The sequence below is a fragment of the Eleutherodactylus coqui genome, chromosome 9, assembly GCF_035609145.1.
Source record: "Eleutherodactylus coqui strain aEleCoq1 chromosome 9, aEleCoq1.hap1, whole genome shotgun sequence".
Classification (NCBI taxonomy): Eukaryota; Metazoa; Chordata; class Amphibia; order Anura; family Eleutherodactylidae; genus Eleutherodactylus; species Eleutherodactylus coqui.
The window spans coordinates 35,874,049-35,893,828 of NC_089845.1; the positions used below are offsets into that span (position 1 = coordinate 35,874,049).

General features: G+C 48.2%; 1 protein-coding gene across 4 annotated transcripts in view; it reads right to left on the reverse strand.

Annotated features, from left to right (window-relative positions):
* The window catches only part of LOC136578992 (uncharacterized), a 48,262-nt gene that overhangs the window by 18,874 nt on the left and 9,608 nt on the right, over positions 1-19,780 (reverse strand). For 3 of the 4 annotated variants that reach the window (XM_066579229.1, XM_066579227.1, XM_066579228.1), the window contains exons 2-5: positions 14,889-14,967; positions 14,284-14,307; positions 7,677-7,739; positions 6,167-6,197 (exon numbers count right to left, since the gene is read on the reverse strand). In XM_066579229.1, coding sequence (XP_066435326.1) covers positions 6,167-6,197; positions 7,677-7,739; positions 14,284-14,307; positions 14,889-14,945 — 175 coding nt within the window. In that variant the 5' untranslated portion in view covers positions 14,946-14,967. The remainder of the gene's footprint in view (positions 1-6,166; positions 6,198-7,676; positions 7,740-14,283; positions 14,308-14,888; positions 14,968-19,780) is intronic. The other variant, XM_066579230.1, reaches the window with a different exon arrangement.

Genomic DNA, 19,780 nt, shown 5'->3' on the forward strand with positions numbered 1-19,780 from the left:
GCATGTTCCCCACCTCTGCAGGATGTATCTCTGATCCTCAGTTTGCTCACAGGCCTGGCTTCTGCACTGTGTTCTATAGACTGTGCACAGAGAACTGCAGATCCTGGTCTCTAAATGTCTGTAGTGTACACTCCAGAAAAATTTAGGAGCCATATGCAATTTTGGGTCACCAGATTTAAATAAGTGCATACTTAATGTTATAATAAGGAAAGACCATACCAAAAAACACATATGAAAAGCCCTGTGAATTTCTGCCACAAAGGAGGGGGGGGGGGGGGGCTCAAGGCAGCAAGAACGCAAAAGGATTTTTACTGCAGCCAAAGCAAGCCATGCCTATTTGCCATAATGGTATGGGGTAATTGAAGCTATAGGGCATGGTCATTTAGTGTAAGCTAACGTCTCTGTACAAGTAACTTCTGCTGTGTTTCTACTTCCACATTTAGGGTGCTTTTGAAAAAGTGGAATACGCCCACATTACGCAGCGGTGGTAAATTCCACACCGATATCCGCAGCTTCCGCCTGGATTTTGATGCAGAAATGAAAATGGCTTAAATTCTGCAAGCAATAACGCATCAAAATAAGCATGTAGATTTGGGAGCAGAATTCCACTGCGCCAGATAAAGCCGCGTCTTACAATGCTAATTGTAGAAGAAAATGCGCTCATGTGAAGGACCCTCAAGGAGGCAGCTGAGGCACTAGTAGGAGCGTAGCTAAAGGCTCATGGGCCCGGGTGCAAACCCTGTAACAGGGTCCCTAACTATAATGCTTTATTCATAGTACTGGGCTCCCTTATGGGCCCCCTAAGGCTCCTGGGCCCGGGTACAACCGCGTCCTCTGCATCTGCTACAGTTACGCCAGTGGGCACTAGTTATTCTACATAACGGGCCTGCTGTATGGCTCTGACTGACTGTATACACCGACGCAGATGGGTCACACTGCTTACCAATTTGTAGCAGGCAGCCGATGCACACCCAGCTGTGTTCTCCACCTTCAGTGTCCGCTGCCACCACCAGTATTGCTGCATATGGCGGGATGCCTCCGAGCCTTTCCACTCCAGACAATACTGTGTCACCAGCTCACCCCTGCCACTTGCACAACAGGATTTGTCCGAGACAAGATGGCACAGGAGGAGTGGGGTTAGCGCAGTCAGTGATCATCACTTGACTGATCAGCCTTGCTGTGCGCTAACCCCATCCCCTTCTCCAATGGACCAATTGTGCAAGGCCACTGAAAGAGAGACTACAATCAGGCAGCCTCAGCCGAACCCTGAAGCACCGCTTGTCCTTGTGGAAGAGCCACGCTGGCAACGTCCATGATCAGCGCTTGCGGGAATGACATCACGGATCGACCAGGTCCCTCCCTCTGCCTCTGATTGGGTCTCTCCGGTAAGTGCAGCTCCATAACTCCTTCCTGTGACTGAGAGCAGTTTGTCCTGCGCGGACATGCAATGTGTGCATACTGTGTGGCGAGGACCTAGTTGCAAATGGCCAGACTGACAAATCTGGTCGTCATCTGCAAACTCTTGGACGCATTGGCGTCCATTTTAATGGCTCCCTGAAGCCCTGACATATCATCATACGAGTTCCATCTCATCATCACGTAGGAGCTTACAGCACTATTGAGCAGCGTACATGTGAAGAAACTGCAGCAGCCCTAGGTCCTGCACCATGTCTGTGTGTAAGTGTCCCTTCCTTCCCTCTCCTGTCTATACAGTTCAATGAGCTCGAAGACTCATCCACCTCTTCCCCATCCTGCTCTAACCCCGAGGCATCTCCGGTCACCGACTTGACAGCAGGATGAAGACTCCCAGTGGGAAGCACTTTAGAGGGAGTTTTCAGCATAAAAAGGGTTTTAGGTAAATAAACTAAGTAGCAGACTTGCTAGCCGTGACGCTATAATAGAAGCACAGGTTGTTGAAAACGAGGAGTGACGTTTCTCAACGGAATGTTAATCTGAAGTTTCCTGGGAATGAGCAAGCCGCCTCGAGTTCTAGAAACAGAAGCAGGCGTGACGTTCAGGAGCCGGGCAGAATGTTATATAGTCTTATGGGGAAGATTCAGTAGAACTTGTGTTTTAATTATTCAAACCGTTGCTTCTTGTTATTCGAGGGGTCCAATGAGTGGTCTTGTCAGTGACTGAAAACTGGGTATATGAGTGTACATACACAGACAGCTGTCAATCACTGATGGCTCCGCCCATTGGACCACTCATAGCAGAGATGTAAAGTTATACTGAATCCTTCCCCATAAGACTATATATCAATCTGCTTAGCTCCACCGGCTCTACAACACCATGCCGGCGGTTAGGACAATATGTTCGAGTGGATAGGTTCCCTTTAAGGATTATGCGACTCAATGAACTGCATGCAAATGTATAAACTGTTGCTATCACACTAGAGTCTACGGGTAGTTTAGCCTACGATGGAGATGGAAGTTACTCTATGAAGTGGTTTGGTTTGTGTCGGCTTACTATGATGCGGTTTATATAACATAGTATACAAGAGCATCAAGGTTTAGGAAGAGGAGGGCGCTCCAGTTATTACTTGGTCGTTGGTGCTGGGGATTGGACACAGCTACCCCGGAGATTTTCACACATTAATTCAGGCCTTTTGCACACGGGCTACAAAACACATGTATGTGAGGCTCGTGGTTTCCAATGGGTTCTTTTACATGAGATGTTTTGTAGCCTGAAAGAACTAGAGATGAGCGAGCGTACTCGCTTGCCTTTTGCGAGTACCTGCCCGCTCGTCTCAAAAGATGAGGGAAGAGGGGGGGGACAGGCGGGGAGAGGGGGAAGGGGAGAGGGATCCCCTCCGTTCCTCCCCCACCCCCACCCGAATCTTTTGAGATGAGTGGGCAAGTATTCGCATAAGGCAATACTCGCTCGCTCGTCTCTAGAAAGAGCCCATTGGAAACCATGGGCTTCACATACAGGCGTTTTGTAGCGATGATTTTGTAGCCTGTGTGAAAGAGGCTTTAAGGTCCAAAGAGACGGGTCAACTCATGTAGACCTATTTTATTTTCAAATGAGAAGATGGTTTTCAGGCTCACCCACATAATAAATCATATTACAGCCTCATCCCTTTGTTTTTCCCTTATGTGTTCCTCTTGTGTTCCCCCAGCCGTTACTCTCATTTATGGTTCTCTAATGTTTATACTGATTAATCTGATTAGGAGTTGCAGTAATTGAAGAAGTGAAAATTAGCACTTTACTTTTATTTTACTTTGTATGTTTATTAGAAATTATCTCTGGCACTGTAACTCCTGATGTATCTGTCCAATCTACTTGGCGCTGGACTTTACACATGACTGGGATGTTGTAATTCTTGATTGATATGTTTTGGAACATCATAAAACCAATAAATATTTTCTTAAACAAATGGGAAGCTGGAACAATGTCTCTGCAGCGCCACCTATTGGAAGGCAGCATTCCTGCAAGTCAGTGTCAGACCTTTTAACAATGACTGGGAATATAAACTAAAGCCAGAATCTTCTCCAGAAGGAAAAGATAACCATGTACGAACAGCCTATTTCCAGGTTTTTGCCCCTCCTCAGTGTGCAGTAGGTTGCTGGCTTGGCTGGTGGGAGGCCTAAGATGAGGGTCAGGAAGGGTATGGTTTCTCCTTAGGGAAAGCATCTAGTAAGGAAAAGTGTGGTTTCTCCTTTTGGAGAAGACTCTGGCTTTGGCTTATATTCCCAGTCATTGTTAAAAGCTCAGAGATGGACTTGCAGGAATGCTGCCCTCCAATAGGTGGTGCTGCAGGCAATGCAATAGGCATTGTTCCATCTTCCCAATGACATAAATTTTCCAGAGGCGCATGGATAATCTTAGAAGTCTCCTCACTAGGTGCTCTTTCCCAGGCAGCCTTCCTACCACATCTTCTCACCCATCTTCTCCTGGCTCCTCCAGTCCACCAGGTCACCTCACCTCCAGCCAGCCGGATCCTCCTCTTCCTGTTTTGGAGTGTCCACTAGCTGCAGTTCACTTCCTGCAGGGCAGCGAACGCTACAAGTGACGTAGCATTGACTGCCTAGCAGGGAATACCGAATCATCGGCAGCCTGCTTTACTGCGCATGGGCGATATCTCGCCGCTAGTGTTTCATATAAAATATGAAACACTATCGTCGAGACATCACACATTCACAGTCTGCCAAGGATTCAGCATTCCCTGCTAGACAGTCAATGCTACGTCACCAGTGACCTGCAGGAAGGAGAATTCCGGCAGTGTACGCTTCGTCACTGGAAGAAAATCAATCCGGCTGGAGGTGAGGTGACCCGGGGGACTGGAGCAGCCAGGAGAAGATTGGGGAGGTGAAGATCTGGTATGAAGACTGACGGGAGAGGAATAGGCAAGTATACGTTTTTTTTTTTTAATGACAGAACCCCTTTAAAGGGAGTCCAACGCCTGCTAAAGCACTATAAACTAACTTATGGTGCTGTCAGGGCAGGTGACAGGGCGCCGGGGAAGGTATTTTTCATACTCGCCCACTTCTTGGTTCCTGCCTGTAAAGTCTGCGCCCCAGCTGCAAATCTGTCTGTTTTCAGAGTCCCATGTGTGCATTCTTCCATACAGCTCTATAAGACATATGGGATGCAGAAAACAGGCAGTGCGTGGACTTTAACGGGGGTGGGGGTGGGGATTATCAGCCAGTGCGCGGAATTTAAAGGAAGGGGGGGGGGGGTGACCATGGGAATCAGGAAGCAGGCGAGTATGAAAAATAACTACCCTGGCTCCCTGTCGCCTGTTCTGACAGCACCATAAGTTGGTTTATAGTATTTTAGACAGGCAACAGGATCCCTTTAAGGGCTCCCACACACTTTTTTTTTTAACGCAAATGTCAATGGGACTTTCTTATGTTAAAAACGCATCACAAGTTTGGGCTTTTCGAGTTTTGTGCGATGCGTTTTTTTAACATTAGAAAGTCCCATTGACATTTGCGTTTAAAAAAAACGCAAGCGTGTGGGAGCGCTAAAACCCAGAAGGAATAAATATATTAGTTACCGTATTTTTCGCTCTATAAGACGCACTTTTTTCCCCTCCAAAGTTGGGTGAAAAAGTCAGTGCGTCTTATAGAGCGAACGTGCCGAGATCAGACCCGGCCGGAGCTGAAAAGGATCGCAAATCCTTCTCGCTGTGCTGCCGGCCGTTTGCATAAAAAGCCTGCACAGCAGTAGAGCAGAGCGGCCGCACAACAGCTGATTGCTGGGGGCGGAGGAGGAGCAGGGAGCAGAGCGGCCCGGCCCGCACAACAGCTGATTGCTGGGGGCGGGGCAGAAGCAGGGAGCAGAGCGGCCCGGCCAGCACAACAGCTGATTGCTGGGGGCGGGGCAGAAGCAGGGAGCAGAGCGGCCCGGCCAGCACAACAGCTGATTGCTGGGGGCGGGGCAGAAGCAGGGAGCAGAGCGGCCAGGCCAGCACAACAGCTGATTGCTGGGGGCCGGGGAGGAGCAGGAAGCTATTGTACAGACAGGCAGCTCCTGCTATATTGCTGACAGTGTGATAAAGATAGCAGATCCGCTCCACACCAGCACCCATACAACAGCTGATTAGTGAGAGGGAGCTGCTGCTCCCCCCTGCCTCAGCAGTCCGCTGTATGTACAGACACTCTCACATCTGCCAGCTACATAGGAGAGGGAGGAGGAGGGGCAGAGGGAGAAAGAGCTGCCTGTATTGTGTATAAATTTGTGCCTAGTTATGCATAACCATAATGATATATGCCATGCAGGGTTCCTGGAAAGTTGGGTGACAACTAATGGAATCATTACCTTGTCACTCAGCTCTTCCAGGATCCTGAATGCCAACTGCAGAGTTATGCAAGCATGCATACCACATGCATTGGCATAACTATTCAACGTGGGATTCAGGGCTCCTGGAAAGCTGGATGACAAGTAATGAGATCACCATTACATTTATACTCAGCTTTCCCGGATCCTGAATGACAGGTTGACCTAGTGGTATATACTTCATTCCGAGGCGGTACTACTGCTGTTTATTTCTCCTGTAATACCTCCCTCACTGCCTGGTCTGGGGAGTTCAAAATATTTTTCTATTTTCCTCCTCTAAAACCCAGGTGCGTCTTATCATCAGGTGCGTCTTATAAAGCGAAAAATACGGTACATTTATTTCTATTGTATTTTAGATTTGATGAAATTGGGTGCTCGTTACCTTCCTCAGAGGGCCGATGAGAACCTTCAATCTGAAAACAAGAGGAAAAAAGAAAAGCTGGCTTTCATTACCTGAGATATCCTTAAAAGGGGTTGCTCCACGGAAATAATGGTTTCTATTTAATCGGCTCCTTAATGTTTGACATTTTTTGCATTTACACTTACAAAACATATATTAAAATATATTTTCATTCTGAGGCATTTAAAGGAGATGTCCCGCGCCGAAACGGGTTTTTTTTTTTTTAACCCCCCCCCCCGTTCGGCGCGAGACAACCCCGATGCAGGGGTTAAAAAAACCACCCGCACAGCGCTTACCTGAATCCCGGCGGTCCGGCGTCTTCAATACTTACCGCTGAAGATGGCCGCCGGGATCTTCTACCTTCGTGGACCGCAGCTCTTCTGTGCGGTCCACTGCCGATTCCAGCCTCCTGATTGGCTGGAATCGGCACGTGACGGGGCAGAGCTACACGGAGCTGCTCTCTGGCACGAGCGGCTCCATAGAAGAAAGCTGAAGACCCGGACTGCGCAAGCGCGGCTAATTTGGCCATCGGAGGCCAAAAATTAGTCGGCTCCATGGAGACGAGGACGCCAGCAACGGAGCAGGTAAGTATAAAACTTCTTATAACTTCTGTATGGCTCATAATTAATGCACAATGTATATTACAAAGTGCATTAATATGGCCATACAGAAGTGTATAGACCCACTTGCTGCCTCGGGACATCTCCTTTAAGGATTAATTAACGTTAGAATAGCGCCTCCTCCGGTTTCTGCGGAGAGGCTTTCTATGTCTAGTCCACCGCAGTAAACGCTCCAAGTCTCGCTTCTCAGCAGTACTGCAGTGTCATTCCGAAATCAGAGAAGACACAGCAACTTCAGAAGCAGCCGCTCCCCACATCAATGGGTTAACTTTACATACCGAGTGGAGCAGAAAGAGGAGGAAAGAATCTGAGCGGGTGGAACAATTACTGAAGTGGACACAACTAAGAAGGTTTATAATTATGGACTGGAGTTAATGCTAAACAGTATTTCTGTTGGGACAACCCCTTTAAAAGCAGAAAGAGCACAAACTCCCCCCCCCCCCCCAACAGCCAGATTACTTTTGGAAAAAAATTGCCCGAAAATTAGAGATGAGCGAGTATACTCGCTAAGGCACATTACTCAAGTGAGTAGTGCCTTAGCCGAGTACCTGCTCGCTCGTCCCTAAAGATTCGGGGGCCGGCAGGGGAGAGCGGGGAGGAATGGAGGGGAGATCTCTCTCTCCCTCTCTCCCCCCCGCAACTCACCTGTCAGCCGCGGCGGCCCCCCGAAACTTTAGGGACGAGCAGGGAGATACTCGGCTAAGACACATTACTCCAGCGAGTATACTCGCTCATCTCTACTGAAAATGTGATTTGTATTGCAGATTGTATCATGTGTGCATGCCGCAACTATAATGGAACAACTGGTCTTAATTAGCTTAATTCCAGTCAGCCTTGTTTTCGATCCTCCCTGAAGTATTCAAGAAACTTACATGTCTTACTCCAAGTAGATGTTGTTGGAGCTGCGCAAAGGATGTACAAACAATGTTGCAATCCTACAAAGAAGGAAAAGTACATGACCATTAGAGATGAGCGAGCACCAAAATGCTCGGGTGCTCGTTACTCGGGACAAAATTATCGCGATGCTCGAGGGTTCGTTTCGAGTAACGAACCCCATTGAAGTCAATGGGCGACCCGAGCATTTTTGTATATCGCCGATGCTCGCTAAGGTTTTCATTTGTGAAAATCGGGGCAATTCAAGAAAGTGATGGGAACGACACAGCAACGGATAGGGCAGGCGAGGGGCTACATGTTGGGCTGCATCTCAAGTTCACAGGTCCCACTATTAAGCCACAATAGCGGCAAGAGTGGGCCCCCCCCCCTCCCAACAAAGCCCTCATTAGCAATGCATACCTTAGCTAAGCACCACACTACCTCCAACAAAGCACAATCACTGCCTGCATGACACTCCACTGCCACTTCTCCTGGGTTACATGCTGCCCAACCACCCCCCCCGCACGACCCAGTGTCCACAGCGTACACCAAACTGTCCCTGCCCAGCCTTCAGCTGCCCTCATGCCACGCCACCCTCATGTCTATTTATAAGTGCGTCTGCCAGAGGAACCGCAGGCACACACTGCAGAGGTTGGCACGGCTAGGCAGCGACCCTCTTTAAAAGGGGCGGGGCGATAGCCCACAATGCTGTACAGAAGCAATGAGAAATAGAATCCTGTGCCACCGCCATCAGGAGCTGCACACATGGGCATAGCAATGGGCAACCTATGTGCCACACACTATTCATTCTGTCAAGGTGTCTGCATGCCCCAGTCAGACCGCGGTCTTTTATAAATAGTCACAGGCAGATACAACTCCGCAATGGGAATTCCGTGTGCACCCACAGCATGGGTGGCTCCCTGGAACCCACCGGCGGTACATAAAAATATCCCATTGCATTGCCCATCACAGCTGAGGTAATGTCGTGCTTAATGCAGGTGGGCTTCGGCCCACACTGCATGCCCCAGTCTGACTGGGGTTCTTTATAAGTAGACACATGCAGTTACAACTCCGTGTGGACCGACAGCATGGGTGGGTGCCAGGAAGCCACCGGCGGTACATAAATTTATCCCATTGCAGTGCTCTGGACAGCAAAGCTAACGTCATGTTTAACGCAGGTGGGCTTCGGCCCACACTGCATGCCCCAGTCAGACTGGGGTTCTTTAGAAGTGGACACATGCAGTTACATCTCCCTAATGGGAAGTCCATGTGGACCGACAGCATGGGTGGCTCCCTGGAACCCACCGGCGGTACATAAATATATCCCATTGCAGTGCCCATCACAGCTGATGTAATGTCGTGTTTAATGCAGGTGGGCTAAAAATTAATAGGATTACACTGTAGGCGAGGGCCCCAAAAATTGGTGTACCAACAGTACTAATGTACCTCAGAAAAATTGCCCATGCCCAACCAAGAGGGCAGGTGAAACCCATTAATCGCTTTGGTTAATGTGGCTTAATTGGTAACTAGGCCTGGAGGCAGCCCAGTTAAAATAAAAATTGGTTCAGGTGAAAGTTTCAACGCTTTAATGAGCATTGAAACATATAAAAATTGTTTAGAAAAATTATATGACTGAGCCTTGTGGGCCTAAGAAAAATTGCCCGTTCGGCGTGATTATGTGAGGTTTCAGGAGGAGGAGCAGGAGGAGGAGGATGAATATTATACACAGATTGGTGAAGCTAAAAGGTCCCCGTTTTGGATGGTGATAGAGAACGATGCTTCCATCCGCGGGTGCAGCCTACGTATTGCTTAGGTATCGCTGCTGTCCGCTGGTGGAGAAGAGAAGTCTGGGGAAATCCAGGCTTTGTTCATCTTGATGAGTGTAAGCCTGTCGGCACTGTCGGTTGACAGGCGGGTACGCTTATCCGTGATGATTCCCCCAGCCGCACTAAACACCCTCTCTGACAAGACGCTAGCCGCAGGACAAGCAAGCACCTCCAGGGCATACAGCGCAAGTTCAGGCCACGTGTCCAGCTTCGACACCCAGTAGTTGTAGGGGGCAGAGGCGTCACGGAGGACGGTTGTGCGATCGGCTACGTACTCCCTCACCATCCTTTTACAGTGCTCCCGCCGACTCAGCCTTGACTGGGGAGCGGTGACACAGTCTTGCTGGGGAGCCAGAAAGCTGGCAAAGGCCTTGGAGAATGGTCCCCTGCCTGCGCTGTACATGCTGCCTGATCTCTGCGCCTCCCCTGCTACCTGGGCCGCGGAAATGCGCCTTCGGCCACTAGCGCTGTCGGATGGGAAGTTTACCATCAGTTTGTCCACCAGCGCCCTGTGGAATAGCAACACTCTCGAACCCCTTTCCTCTTCGGGAATGAGAGTGGAAAGGCTCTTCTTATACCGTGGGTCGAGCAGTGTGTACACCCAGTAATCCGTAGTGGCCAGAATGCGTGTAACGCGAGGGTCACGAGAAAGGCATCCTAACATGAAGTCAGCCATGTGTGCCAGGGTACCTGTACGCAACACATGGCTGTCCTCACTCGGAAGATCACTTTCAGGATCCTCCTCCTCCTCTGGCCATACACGCTGAAAGGATGACAGGCAAGCAGCATCTGTCCCCTCAGCAGTGGGCCAAGCTGTCTCTTCCCCCACCTCCTCATGCTCCTCCCCCTCCTCCTCAACGCACTGAGATATAGACATGAGGTTGCTCTGACTATCCAGCGACATACTGTCTTCCCCCGCCTCCGTTTCTGATTCCAAAGCGTCTGCCTTTATGCTTTGCAAGGAACTTCTCAAGAGGCATAGCAGAGGAATGGTGACGCTAATGATTGCAGCATCGCCGCTCACCACCTGGGTAGACTCCTCAAAGTTTCCAAGGACCTGGCAGATGTCTGCCAACCAGGCCCACTCTTCTGTGAATAATTGAGGAGGCTGACTCCCACTGCGCCGCCCATGTTGGAGTTGGTATTCCACTATAGCTCTACATTGCTCATAGAGTCTGGCCAATATGTGGAGCGTAGAGTTCCACTGTGTGGGCACGTCGCACAGCAGTCGGTGCACTGGCAGATTAAACCGATGTTGCAGGGTGGCAGCGTGCGTGTGGGATTTGCGGAAATGTGCGCAGAGCCGGCGCACCTTTCCGAGCAGGCATGACAAGTGGGGGTAGCTTTTCAGAAAGCGCTGAACCACCAAATTAAAGACGTGGGCCAGGCATGGCACGTGCGTGAGGCTGCCGAGCTGCAGAGCTGCCACCAGGTTACGGCCGTTGTCACACACGACCATGCCTGGTTGGAGGCTCAGCGGCGCAAGCCAGCGGTCGGTCTGCTCTGTCAGACCCTGCAGCAGTTCGTGGGCCGTGTGCCTCTTATCTCCTAAGCTGAGTAGTTTCAGCACGGCCTGCTGACGCTTGCCCACCGCTGTGCTGCCACGCCGCGTGACACCGACTGCTGGCGACGTGCTGCTGCTGCTGACACATCTTGATTGCGAGACAGAGGTTGCGTAGGAGGAGGAGGAGGGTGGTTTAGTGGCGGAAGCATACACCCCCGCAGATACCACCACCGAGCTGGGGCACGCAATTCGGGGGGTGGGTAGGACGTGAGCGGTCCCAGGCTCTGACTCTGTCCCAGCCTCCACTAAATTCACCCAATGTGCCGTCAGGGAGATATAGTGGCCCTGCCCGCCTGTGCTTGTCCACGTGTCTGTTGTTAAGTGGACCTTGGCAGTAACCGCGTTGGTGAGGGCGCGTACAATGTTGCGGGAGACGTGGTCGTGCAGGCCTGGGCCTGCACATCGGGAAAAGTAGTGGCGACTGGGAACCGAGTAGCGCGGGGCCGCCGCCGCCATCATGCTTTTGAAAGCCTCCGTTTCCACAAGCCTATACGGCAGCATCTCCAGGCTGATCAATTTGGCAATAAGCACGTTTAACGCTTGAGCGTGCGGGTGCGTGGCGTCGTACTTGCGCTTGCGCTCAAACAGTGGCGCTAGAGACGTCTGGACGCTACGCTGAGAGACATTGCTGGATGGGGCCGAGGACAGCGGAGGTGAGGGTGTGGGTGCAGGCCAGGAGACGGTACTGCCTGTGTCCTCAGAGGGGGGTTGGATCTCAGTGGCAGGTTGGGGCACAGGGGGAGAGGCAGTGGTGCAAACCGGAGGCGGTGAACGGGCATCGTCCCACCTTGTGGAGTGCTTGGCCATCATATGCCTGCGCATGCTGGTGGTGGTGGCTCCCCAGCTGATCTTGGTGCGACAAAGGTTGCACACCACTGTTTGTCGGTCGTCAGGCGTCTCTGTGAAAAACTGCCATACCGTAGAGCACCTTGACCTCTGCAGGGTGGCATGGCGCGAGGGGGCGCTTTGGGAAACAGTTGGTGGATTATTCGGTCTGGCCCTGCCTCTACCCCTGGCCACCGCACTGGCTCGGCCTGTGCCCACACCCTGACTTGGGCCTCCACGTCCTCGCCCGCGTCCACGTCCTCTAGGCCTACCCCTACCCCTCAGCATGGTGTATTACCAGTAGTGCAGAAACAGAACGCTGTAATTAAATGTGCCGCTTATTGGCCTGTGGTTGGAGGCTGACTTCGTTTACGGAACGCCAGGAAATAATTTGGCGCAAGCCTGCTGTAACACTTAGCTGGCTGCGTATGATTTTGTAGAACTACTGCACCCAGCACACACGGACCCAGAACACTGAGCACAGTGACAGGCAGGCCAAATAGATTTTTTGCCCAATATTTTTTAGAAAAGGCCCACTGCGTATATTCAATCAATAATATATGTCTTCTGGCCCTGCCTACACAATTCTATCCCTGGACTATTACTGCAGGGCGCAATGCTCTGCACGGCCGATATACCAAAAAAAAAAAAATGTGCAACACTGCTAAAAGCAGCCTCCACACTACTGCACACGGTTAGATGTGGCCCTAAGAAGGACCGTTGGGGTTCTTGAAGCCTACACTAACTCCTAACGCTCTCCCTATAGCAGCTCCGGCACCAGCAGCACTTTCCCTGATCTCTGTCAGAATGCATCTGTGGCGAGCCGCGGGGGGGCCGATTTATATACTCGGGTGACACCTGATCTCGCCAGCCACTCACTGCAGGGGGGTGGTATAGGGCTTGAACGTCGCAGGGGGAAGTTGTAATGCCTTCCCTGTCTTTCTATTGGCCAGAAAAGCACGCTAACGTCTCAGAGGTGAAAGTGAAAGTAACTCGAACATCGCGTGGTACTCGTTACGAGTAACGAGCATCTCGAACACGCTAATACTCGAACGAGTATCAAGCTCGGACGAGTACGTTCGCTCATCTCTAGTAGATATTGTAAAACTTAATTTTTTTTAAAGCAGGGAGGGGAAAAAAAAACACCTAAATTCTGCCATTGTTTTTTTTTTTCTTCACCACGTTAATCATACAGCATAAATTACAGGATACATTTTTTTCTTTGGTCAGTTCGATTAGGAAATCAAAAAAAGTTTTGTTTTTTTTAGGTCTTTCCACTTTTCCACAATAAAAACCCTTCATTCAAAGTCCTATTACTTTTTTATTTTTCCATGGACTTTATTTTTCTCCTGTGAGGGCTTGTTTTTCTTGCATGACAAGCTGTAGTTTTTATTGGTACCATTTCAGGTTACATACAGCTATTGTTTATCAATTTTATAGCATTTTTTTGGGGTGGCAAAATGAAGAAAATAACTATTTTGCCTTTGTTTTTTAATTTGCGTTTTTTGCAGTGTAGAATAAATAGTGTGTTCAAGTTGTTGTACGGGTCGTTACGGTTACGATATCAAATATGTGGGCTTTTTAAATTTTTCTTTTAGGCCAGCCTGCCACTGGCGATAAAACCGAACGATTTTCACATGATGCGAGTGAAAACGTGCATTTATGAAACTGATGATTTTCAATGGTTTCATTCTCATCACTCATGCCAACTCTCGATTAAAAAAACTTGCGATATCGCCCACTGTTTTCAGTGGGAGAAGGTTGCGATGCCCTGCTGTGGTTGTGACAGCGTTCCTTTAGCCCCGCAGGAAAGCAAGGCTGTTTCCATGTCAAAACACCTCGCATCCAGGAGTTTTCAGGATTGCGAGGGTGATATATCGGGATCGCCAATGTGTAAGAGCCCTTATACAAATAGGAGATAGAGTGCAAAACACTTTTTTTTCTACATTTTTATATATCCCAACCTGTAAGGGACTGAAACCATAGCAGCTATGATAAGGCATTGAAGGACTCCTGTACTGTAATGTCTTATCGCTTGTAATAGTGACCATAGGCACTGGCAAGCCAGGAAGACAGAATCCGGCTTCCTGTTGCCATTGCAAACCATTGGCCCTCTGCGACTATGCGAGCGTTTTCACATGTCTTTCAATGCCCTCATTTTACCGATCTCCCGCGCGGACGGCGATCATAGAATCTGCAATCCAAATTCGCCCGTGTGAGCCCAGCCTGAGTCAGAGAAGAGCTGCCGCAAAATGCCGCTGTCCTCTGGGGGACCTCGCCCGCATGTCAGGCACATAGGTGAGGCTTTCAGTGCTGCAGGGTGTGAGCTGTTCCCAAAACCATACCTCTTTATGCCCATCGTGGGTTTAACCTTATAGCAGATCGACTCACCTCACACGAATAGCGCGGCCTTTTCTAAAATACAAAAAGAAGAATGGTCACAAGGGGGCGACAGACAATTAGCGAGCATTCTTATAGTCAATGATCCAGTGATCACTCGTTTGTCGGCTGATTGGACGAACACTTGTGCCATATTAAAGGGCCTTATGATTAGGCTTAGCAGTCAGTGTAGGAACTGCAGGATATCGCTCCATTTTTTAACGAGATTGTTAATAGGACTTTCCAATATTAAAACCGCATCGCACAAAAATCGCAAAGCGCAAACTTGCGATGCGGTTTTAACATTAGAAAGTCTCATTGACAATCGGTATTGAAAACGCAAGTCGGTAGGAGCCCTTAGTCATCATGGACCAGTCTAAGAACACTTTTCAAGGTATCTTAAGGTGATTTAACCCCTTCAGTGGCAGGTTTAGGTAGCCAGCACATTTCAACACTGCTTTTTAGGAGATTTTCTGGGCGTGCCACTAAAGGGGTTAATGAGTTTATTTTGTAAGATCCAAATGGTGAAAATAGCAAATCTGTATTTGTAGCCATTTATGCATCTACTCTTCTGTGTACATATGTATGCCAAATATGATAAGATCAACAATACTTACATAACCCCCTTCATAGTAACCCCTCCTCCCTCTATAGGAGCCTCGTGAGCGGTACATGGTCCTTCTCAGCAAGCGGTATCTAAAACAGAAAAGTCATTTATTAAAAGCCTCTGTTTTCAGGAGCGCTGTGGATTCTTTTAGGGTATTTCCACATTATTTCTGTATTCCCCACAGACTATAATGGGGAGCGACTATGGATTTGTGCCAGCACTGATCCTCACAGATGCTGTATTTATGGCACAGCACATTAATGTTGGAAATGTTGTGGTAGTCTGGGACACACCCATTTTTAAATCATTGGTTCAGCCCACAAAGGGTGAAACAGGGGGTGTGTCTCAGACTATTTCAAAATAGTAGCTTAAAATGTGGCTAAACTCTAGTCACAGATCACAGCAATGTCCTAAAGGAGCCGAGCAGCAAGCACTGGATACAAGGTAGTAGCAGGTAGGTACTAACTTACACATCCATTGTGAGCTCCTGACTGGAAGGTCGCTTTAAAGGGGTTTTCCAGGGAGAAAACTATCCTCAGGACAAGTCATCAATAGGTGATCAGCTGGGGTCCGTCGTTCGAGACTCCGACCGATCAGTTGATTGTGCGCCCACTGACAGCGCCGTAAATACACAAAGGGCGGAGGGGGAGCAGCGGAAATCTTTGTGTAGTGGCCAGTGCCGGTAACTGCAGGCACGGCTCGCGTTGATTTCAATGAGACACGCACTTGCAGTTACAAGTGCCAGCCACTACACAGAGGGCAGAGCACAGGCTTTCGCTGGCTCCAATCTGACCTCTGTATAATTGGGTGCCTGCTGACAACGCCGCAATCAGCTGATCAGTTGGGGTCCCAAGCGATGGACCCTAGCCAATCAACTACTGATGACCTATCCTGAGGAGGTCAATAGTATTCTCACTGGAAAACCCCTTTAAGTAGTATTTTCAGGAAAAATTACACGATGTACAGTCACACAATTTAATAATAAACATGCTGTAATCTCTGTGTGACCCCTGTGGGTCAGTGACTATATATGCTGTAATCTATGTGTGACCCCTGTGGGTCAGTGACTATATATGCTGTAATCCATGTGTGACCCCTGTGGGTCAGTGACTATATATGCTGTAATCTATGTGTGACCTCTGTGGGTCAGTGACTATATATGCTGTAATCTATGTGTGACCCCTGTGGGTCAGTGACTATATATGGTGTAATCTATGTGTGACCCCTGTGGGTCAGTGACTATATATGCTGTAATCTATGTGTGACCTCTCTGGGTCAGTGACTATATATGGTGTAATCTATGTGTGACCCCTGTGGGTCAGTGACTATATATGCTGTAATCTATGTGTGACCCCTGTGGGTCAGTGACTATATATGGTGTAATCTATGTGTGACCCCTGTGGGTCAGTGACTATATATGCTGTAATCTATGTGTGACCCCTGTGGGTCAGTGACTATATATGCTGTAATCTATGTGTGACCTCTGTGGGTCAGTGACTGTATATGCTGTAATCTATGTGTGACCCCTGTGGGTCAGTGACTATATATGCTGTAATCTATGTGTGACCTCTGTGGGTCAGTGACTATATATACTGTAATCTATGTGTGACCTCTGTGGGTCAGTGACTATATATGCTGTAATCTATGTGTGACCTCTGTGGGTCAGTGACTATATATGCTGAAATCTATGTGTGACCCCTGTGGGTCAGTGACTATATATGATGTAATCTATGTGTGACCCCTGTGGGTCAGTGACTATATATGCTGTAATCTATGTGTGACCCCTGTGGGTCAGTGACTATATATGCTGTAATCTGTGTGTGACCTCTGTGGGTCAGTAACTATATATGCTGTAATCTATGTGTGACCTCTGTGGGTCAGTGACTATATATGGTGTAATCTATGTGTGACCCCTGTGGGTCAGTGACTATATATGCTGTAATCTATGTGTGACCTCTGTGGGTCAGTGACTATATATGCTGTAATCTATGTGTGACCCCTGTGGGTCAGTGACTATATATGCTGTAATCTATGTGTGACCCCTGTGGGTCAGTGACTATATATGCTGTAATCTATGTGTGACCTCTGTGGGTCAGTGACTATATATGCTGTAATCTATGTGTGACCCCTGTGGGTCAGTGACTATATATAGTGTAATCTATGTGTGACCCCTGTGGGTCAGTGACTATATATGCTGTAATCTATGTGTGACCCCTGTGGGTCAGTGACTATATATGCTGTAATCTATGTGTGACCCCTGTGGGTCAGTGACTATATATGCTGTAATCTATGTGTGACCTCTGTGGGTCAGTGACTATATATGCTGTAATCTATGTGTGACCCCTGTGGGTCAGTGACTATATATGCTGTAATCTATGTGTGACCTCTGTGGGTCAGTGACTATATATGCTGTAATCTATGTGTGACCCCTGTGGGTCAGTGACTATATATGCTGTAATCTCTGTGTGGCCTCTGTGGGTCAGTGACTATATATGGTGTAATCTATGTGTGACCTCTGTGGGTCAGTGACTATATATGCTGTAATCTATGTGTGACCCCTGTGGGTCAGTGACTATATATGCTGTAATATATGTGTGACCCCTGTGGGTCAGTGACTATATATAGTGTAATCTATGTGTGACCCCTGTGGGTCAGTGACTATATATGCTGTAATCTATGTGTGACCCCTGTGGGTCAGTGACTATATATGCTGTAATCTATGTGTGACCCCTGTGGGTCAGTGACTATATATGCTGTAATCTCTGTGTGACCCCTGTGGGTCATTGACTATATATGCTGTAATCTCTGTGTGACCCCTGTGGGTCAGTGACTATATATGCTGTAATCTATGTGTGACCCCTGTGGGTCAGTGACTATATATGCTGTAATCTATGTGTGACCCCTGTGGGTCAGTGACTATATATGGCGTAATCCATGTGTGACCCCTGTGGGTCAGTGACTATATATGCTGTAATCCATGTGTGACCTCTGTGGGTCAGTGACTATATATGCTGTAATCCATGTGTGACCTCTGTGGGTCAGTGACTATATATGCTGTAATCTATGTGTGACCCCTGTGGGTCAGTGACTATATATGCTGTAATCCATGTGTGACCTCTGTGGGTCAGTGACTATATATGCTGTAATCTATGTGTGACCCCTGTGGGTCAGTAACTATATATGCTGTAATCTATGTGTGACCCCTGTGGGTCAGTGACTATATATGCTGTAATCTATGTGTGACCTCTGTGGGTCAGTGACTATATATGCTGTAATCTCTGTGTGACCCCTGTGGGTCAGTGACTATATATGCTGTAATCTATGTGTGACCTCTGTGGGTCAGTGACTATATATGGTGTAATCTATGTGTGACCCCTGTGGGTCAGTGACTATATATGCTGTAATCTATGTGTGACCCCTGTGGGTCAGTGACTATATATGCTGTAATCTATGTGTGACCTCTGTGGGTCAGTGACTATATATGCTGTAATCTCTGTGTGACCTCTGTGGGTCAGTGACTATATATGCTGTAATCTATGTGTGACCTCTGTGGGTCAGTGACTATATATGCTGTAATCTATGTGTGACCCCTGTGGGTCAGTGACTATATATGCTGTAATCTCTGTGTGGCCTCTGTGGGTCAGTGACTATATATGGTGTAATCTATGTGTGACCTCTGTGGGTCAGTGACTATATATGCTGTAATCTATGTGTGACCCCTGTGGGTCAGTGACTATATATGCTGTAATATATGTGTGACCCCTGTGGGTCAGTGACTATATATAGTGTAATCTATGTGTGACCCCTGTGGGTCAGTGACTATATATGCTGTAATCTATGTGTGACCCCTGTGGGTCAGTGACTATATATGCTGTAATCTATGTGTGACCCCTGTGGGTCAGTGACTATATATGCTGTAATCTCTGTGTGACCCCTGTGGGTCATTGACTATATATGCTGTAATCTCTGTGTGACCCCTGTGGGTCAGTGACTATATATGCTGTAATCTATGTGTGACCCCTGTGGGTCAGTGACTATATATGCTGTAATCTATGTGTGACCCCTGTGGGTCAGTGACTATATATGGCGTAATCCATGTGTGACCCCTGTGGGTCAGTGACTATATATGCTGTAATCCATGTGTGACCTCTGTGGGTCAGTGACTATATATGCTGTAATCCATGTGTGACCTCTGTGGGTCAGTGACTATATATGCTGTAATCTATGTGTGACCCCTGTGGGTCAGTGACTATATATGCTGTAATCCATGTGTGACCTCTGTGGGTCAGTGACTATATATGCTGTAATCTATGTGTGACCCCTGTGGGTCAGTAACTATATATGCTGTAATCTATGTGTGACCCCTGTGGGTCAGTGACTATATATGCTGTAATCTATGTGTGACCTCTGTGGGTCAGTGACTATATATGCTGTAATCTCTGTGTGACCCCTGTGGGTCAGTGACTATATATGCTGTAATCTATGTGTGACCTCTGTGGGTCAGTGACTATATATGGTGTAATCTATGTGTGACCCCTGTGGGTCAGTGACTATATATGCTGTAATCTATGTGTGACCCCTGTGGGTCAGTGACTATATATGGTGTAATCTATGTGTGACCTCTGTGGGTCAGTGACTATATATGCTGTAATCTCTGTGTGACCCCTGTGGGTCAGTGACTATATATGCTGTAATATATGTGTGACCCCTGTGGGTCAGTGACTATATATGCTGTAATCTATGTGTGACCCCTGTGGGTCAGTGACTATATATGCTGTAATCTATGTGTGACCTCTGTGGGTCAGTGACTATATATGCTGTAATCTCTGTGTGACCTCTGTGGGTCAGTGACTATATATGCTGTAATCTCTGTGTGACCTCTGTGGGTCAGTGACTATATAT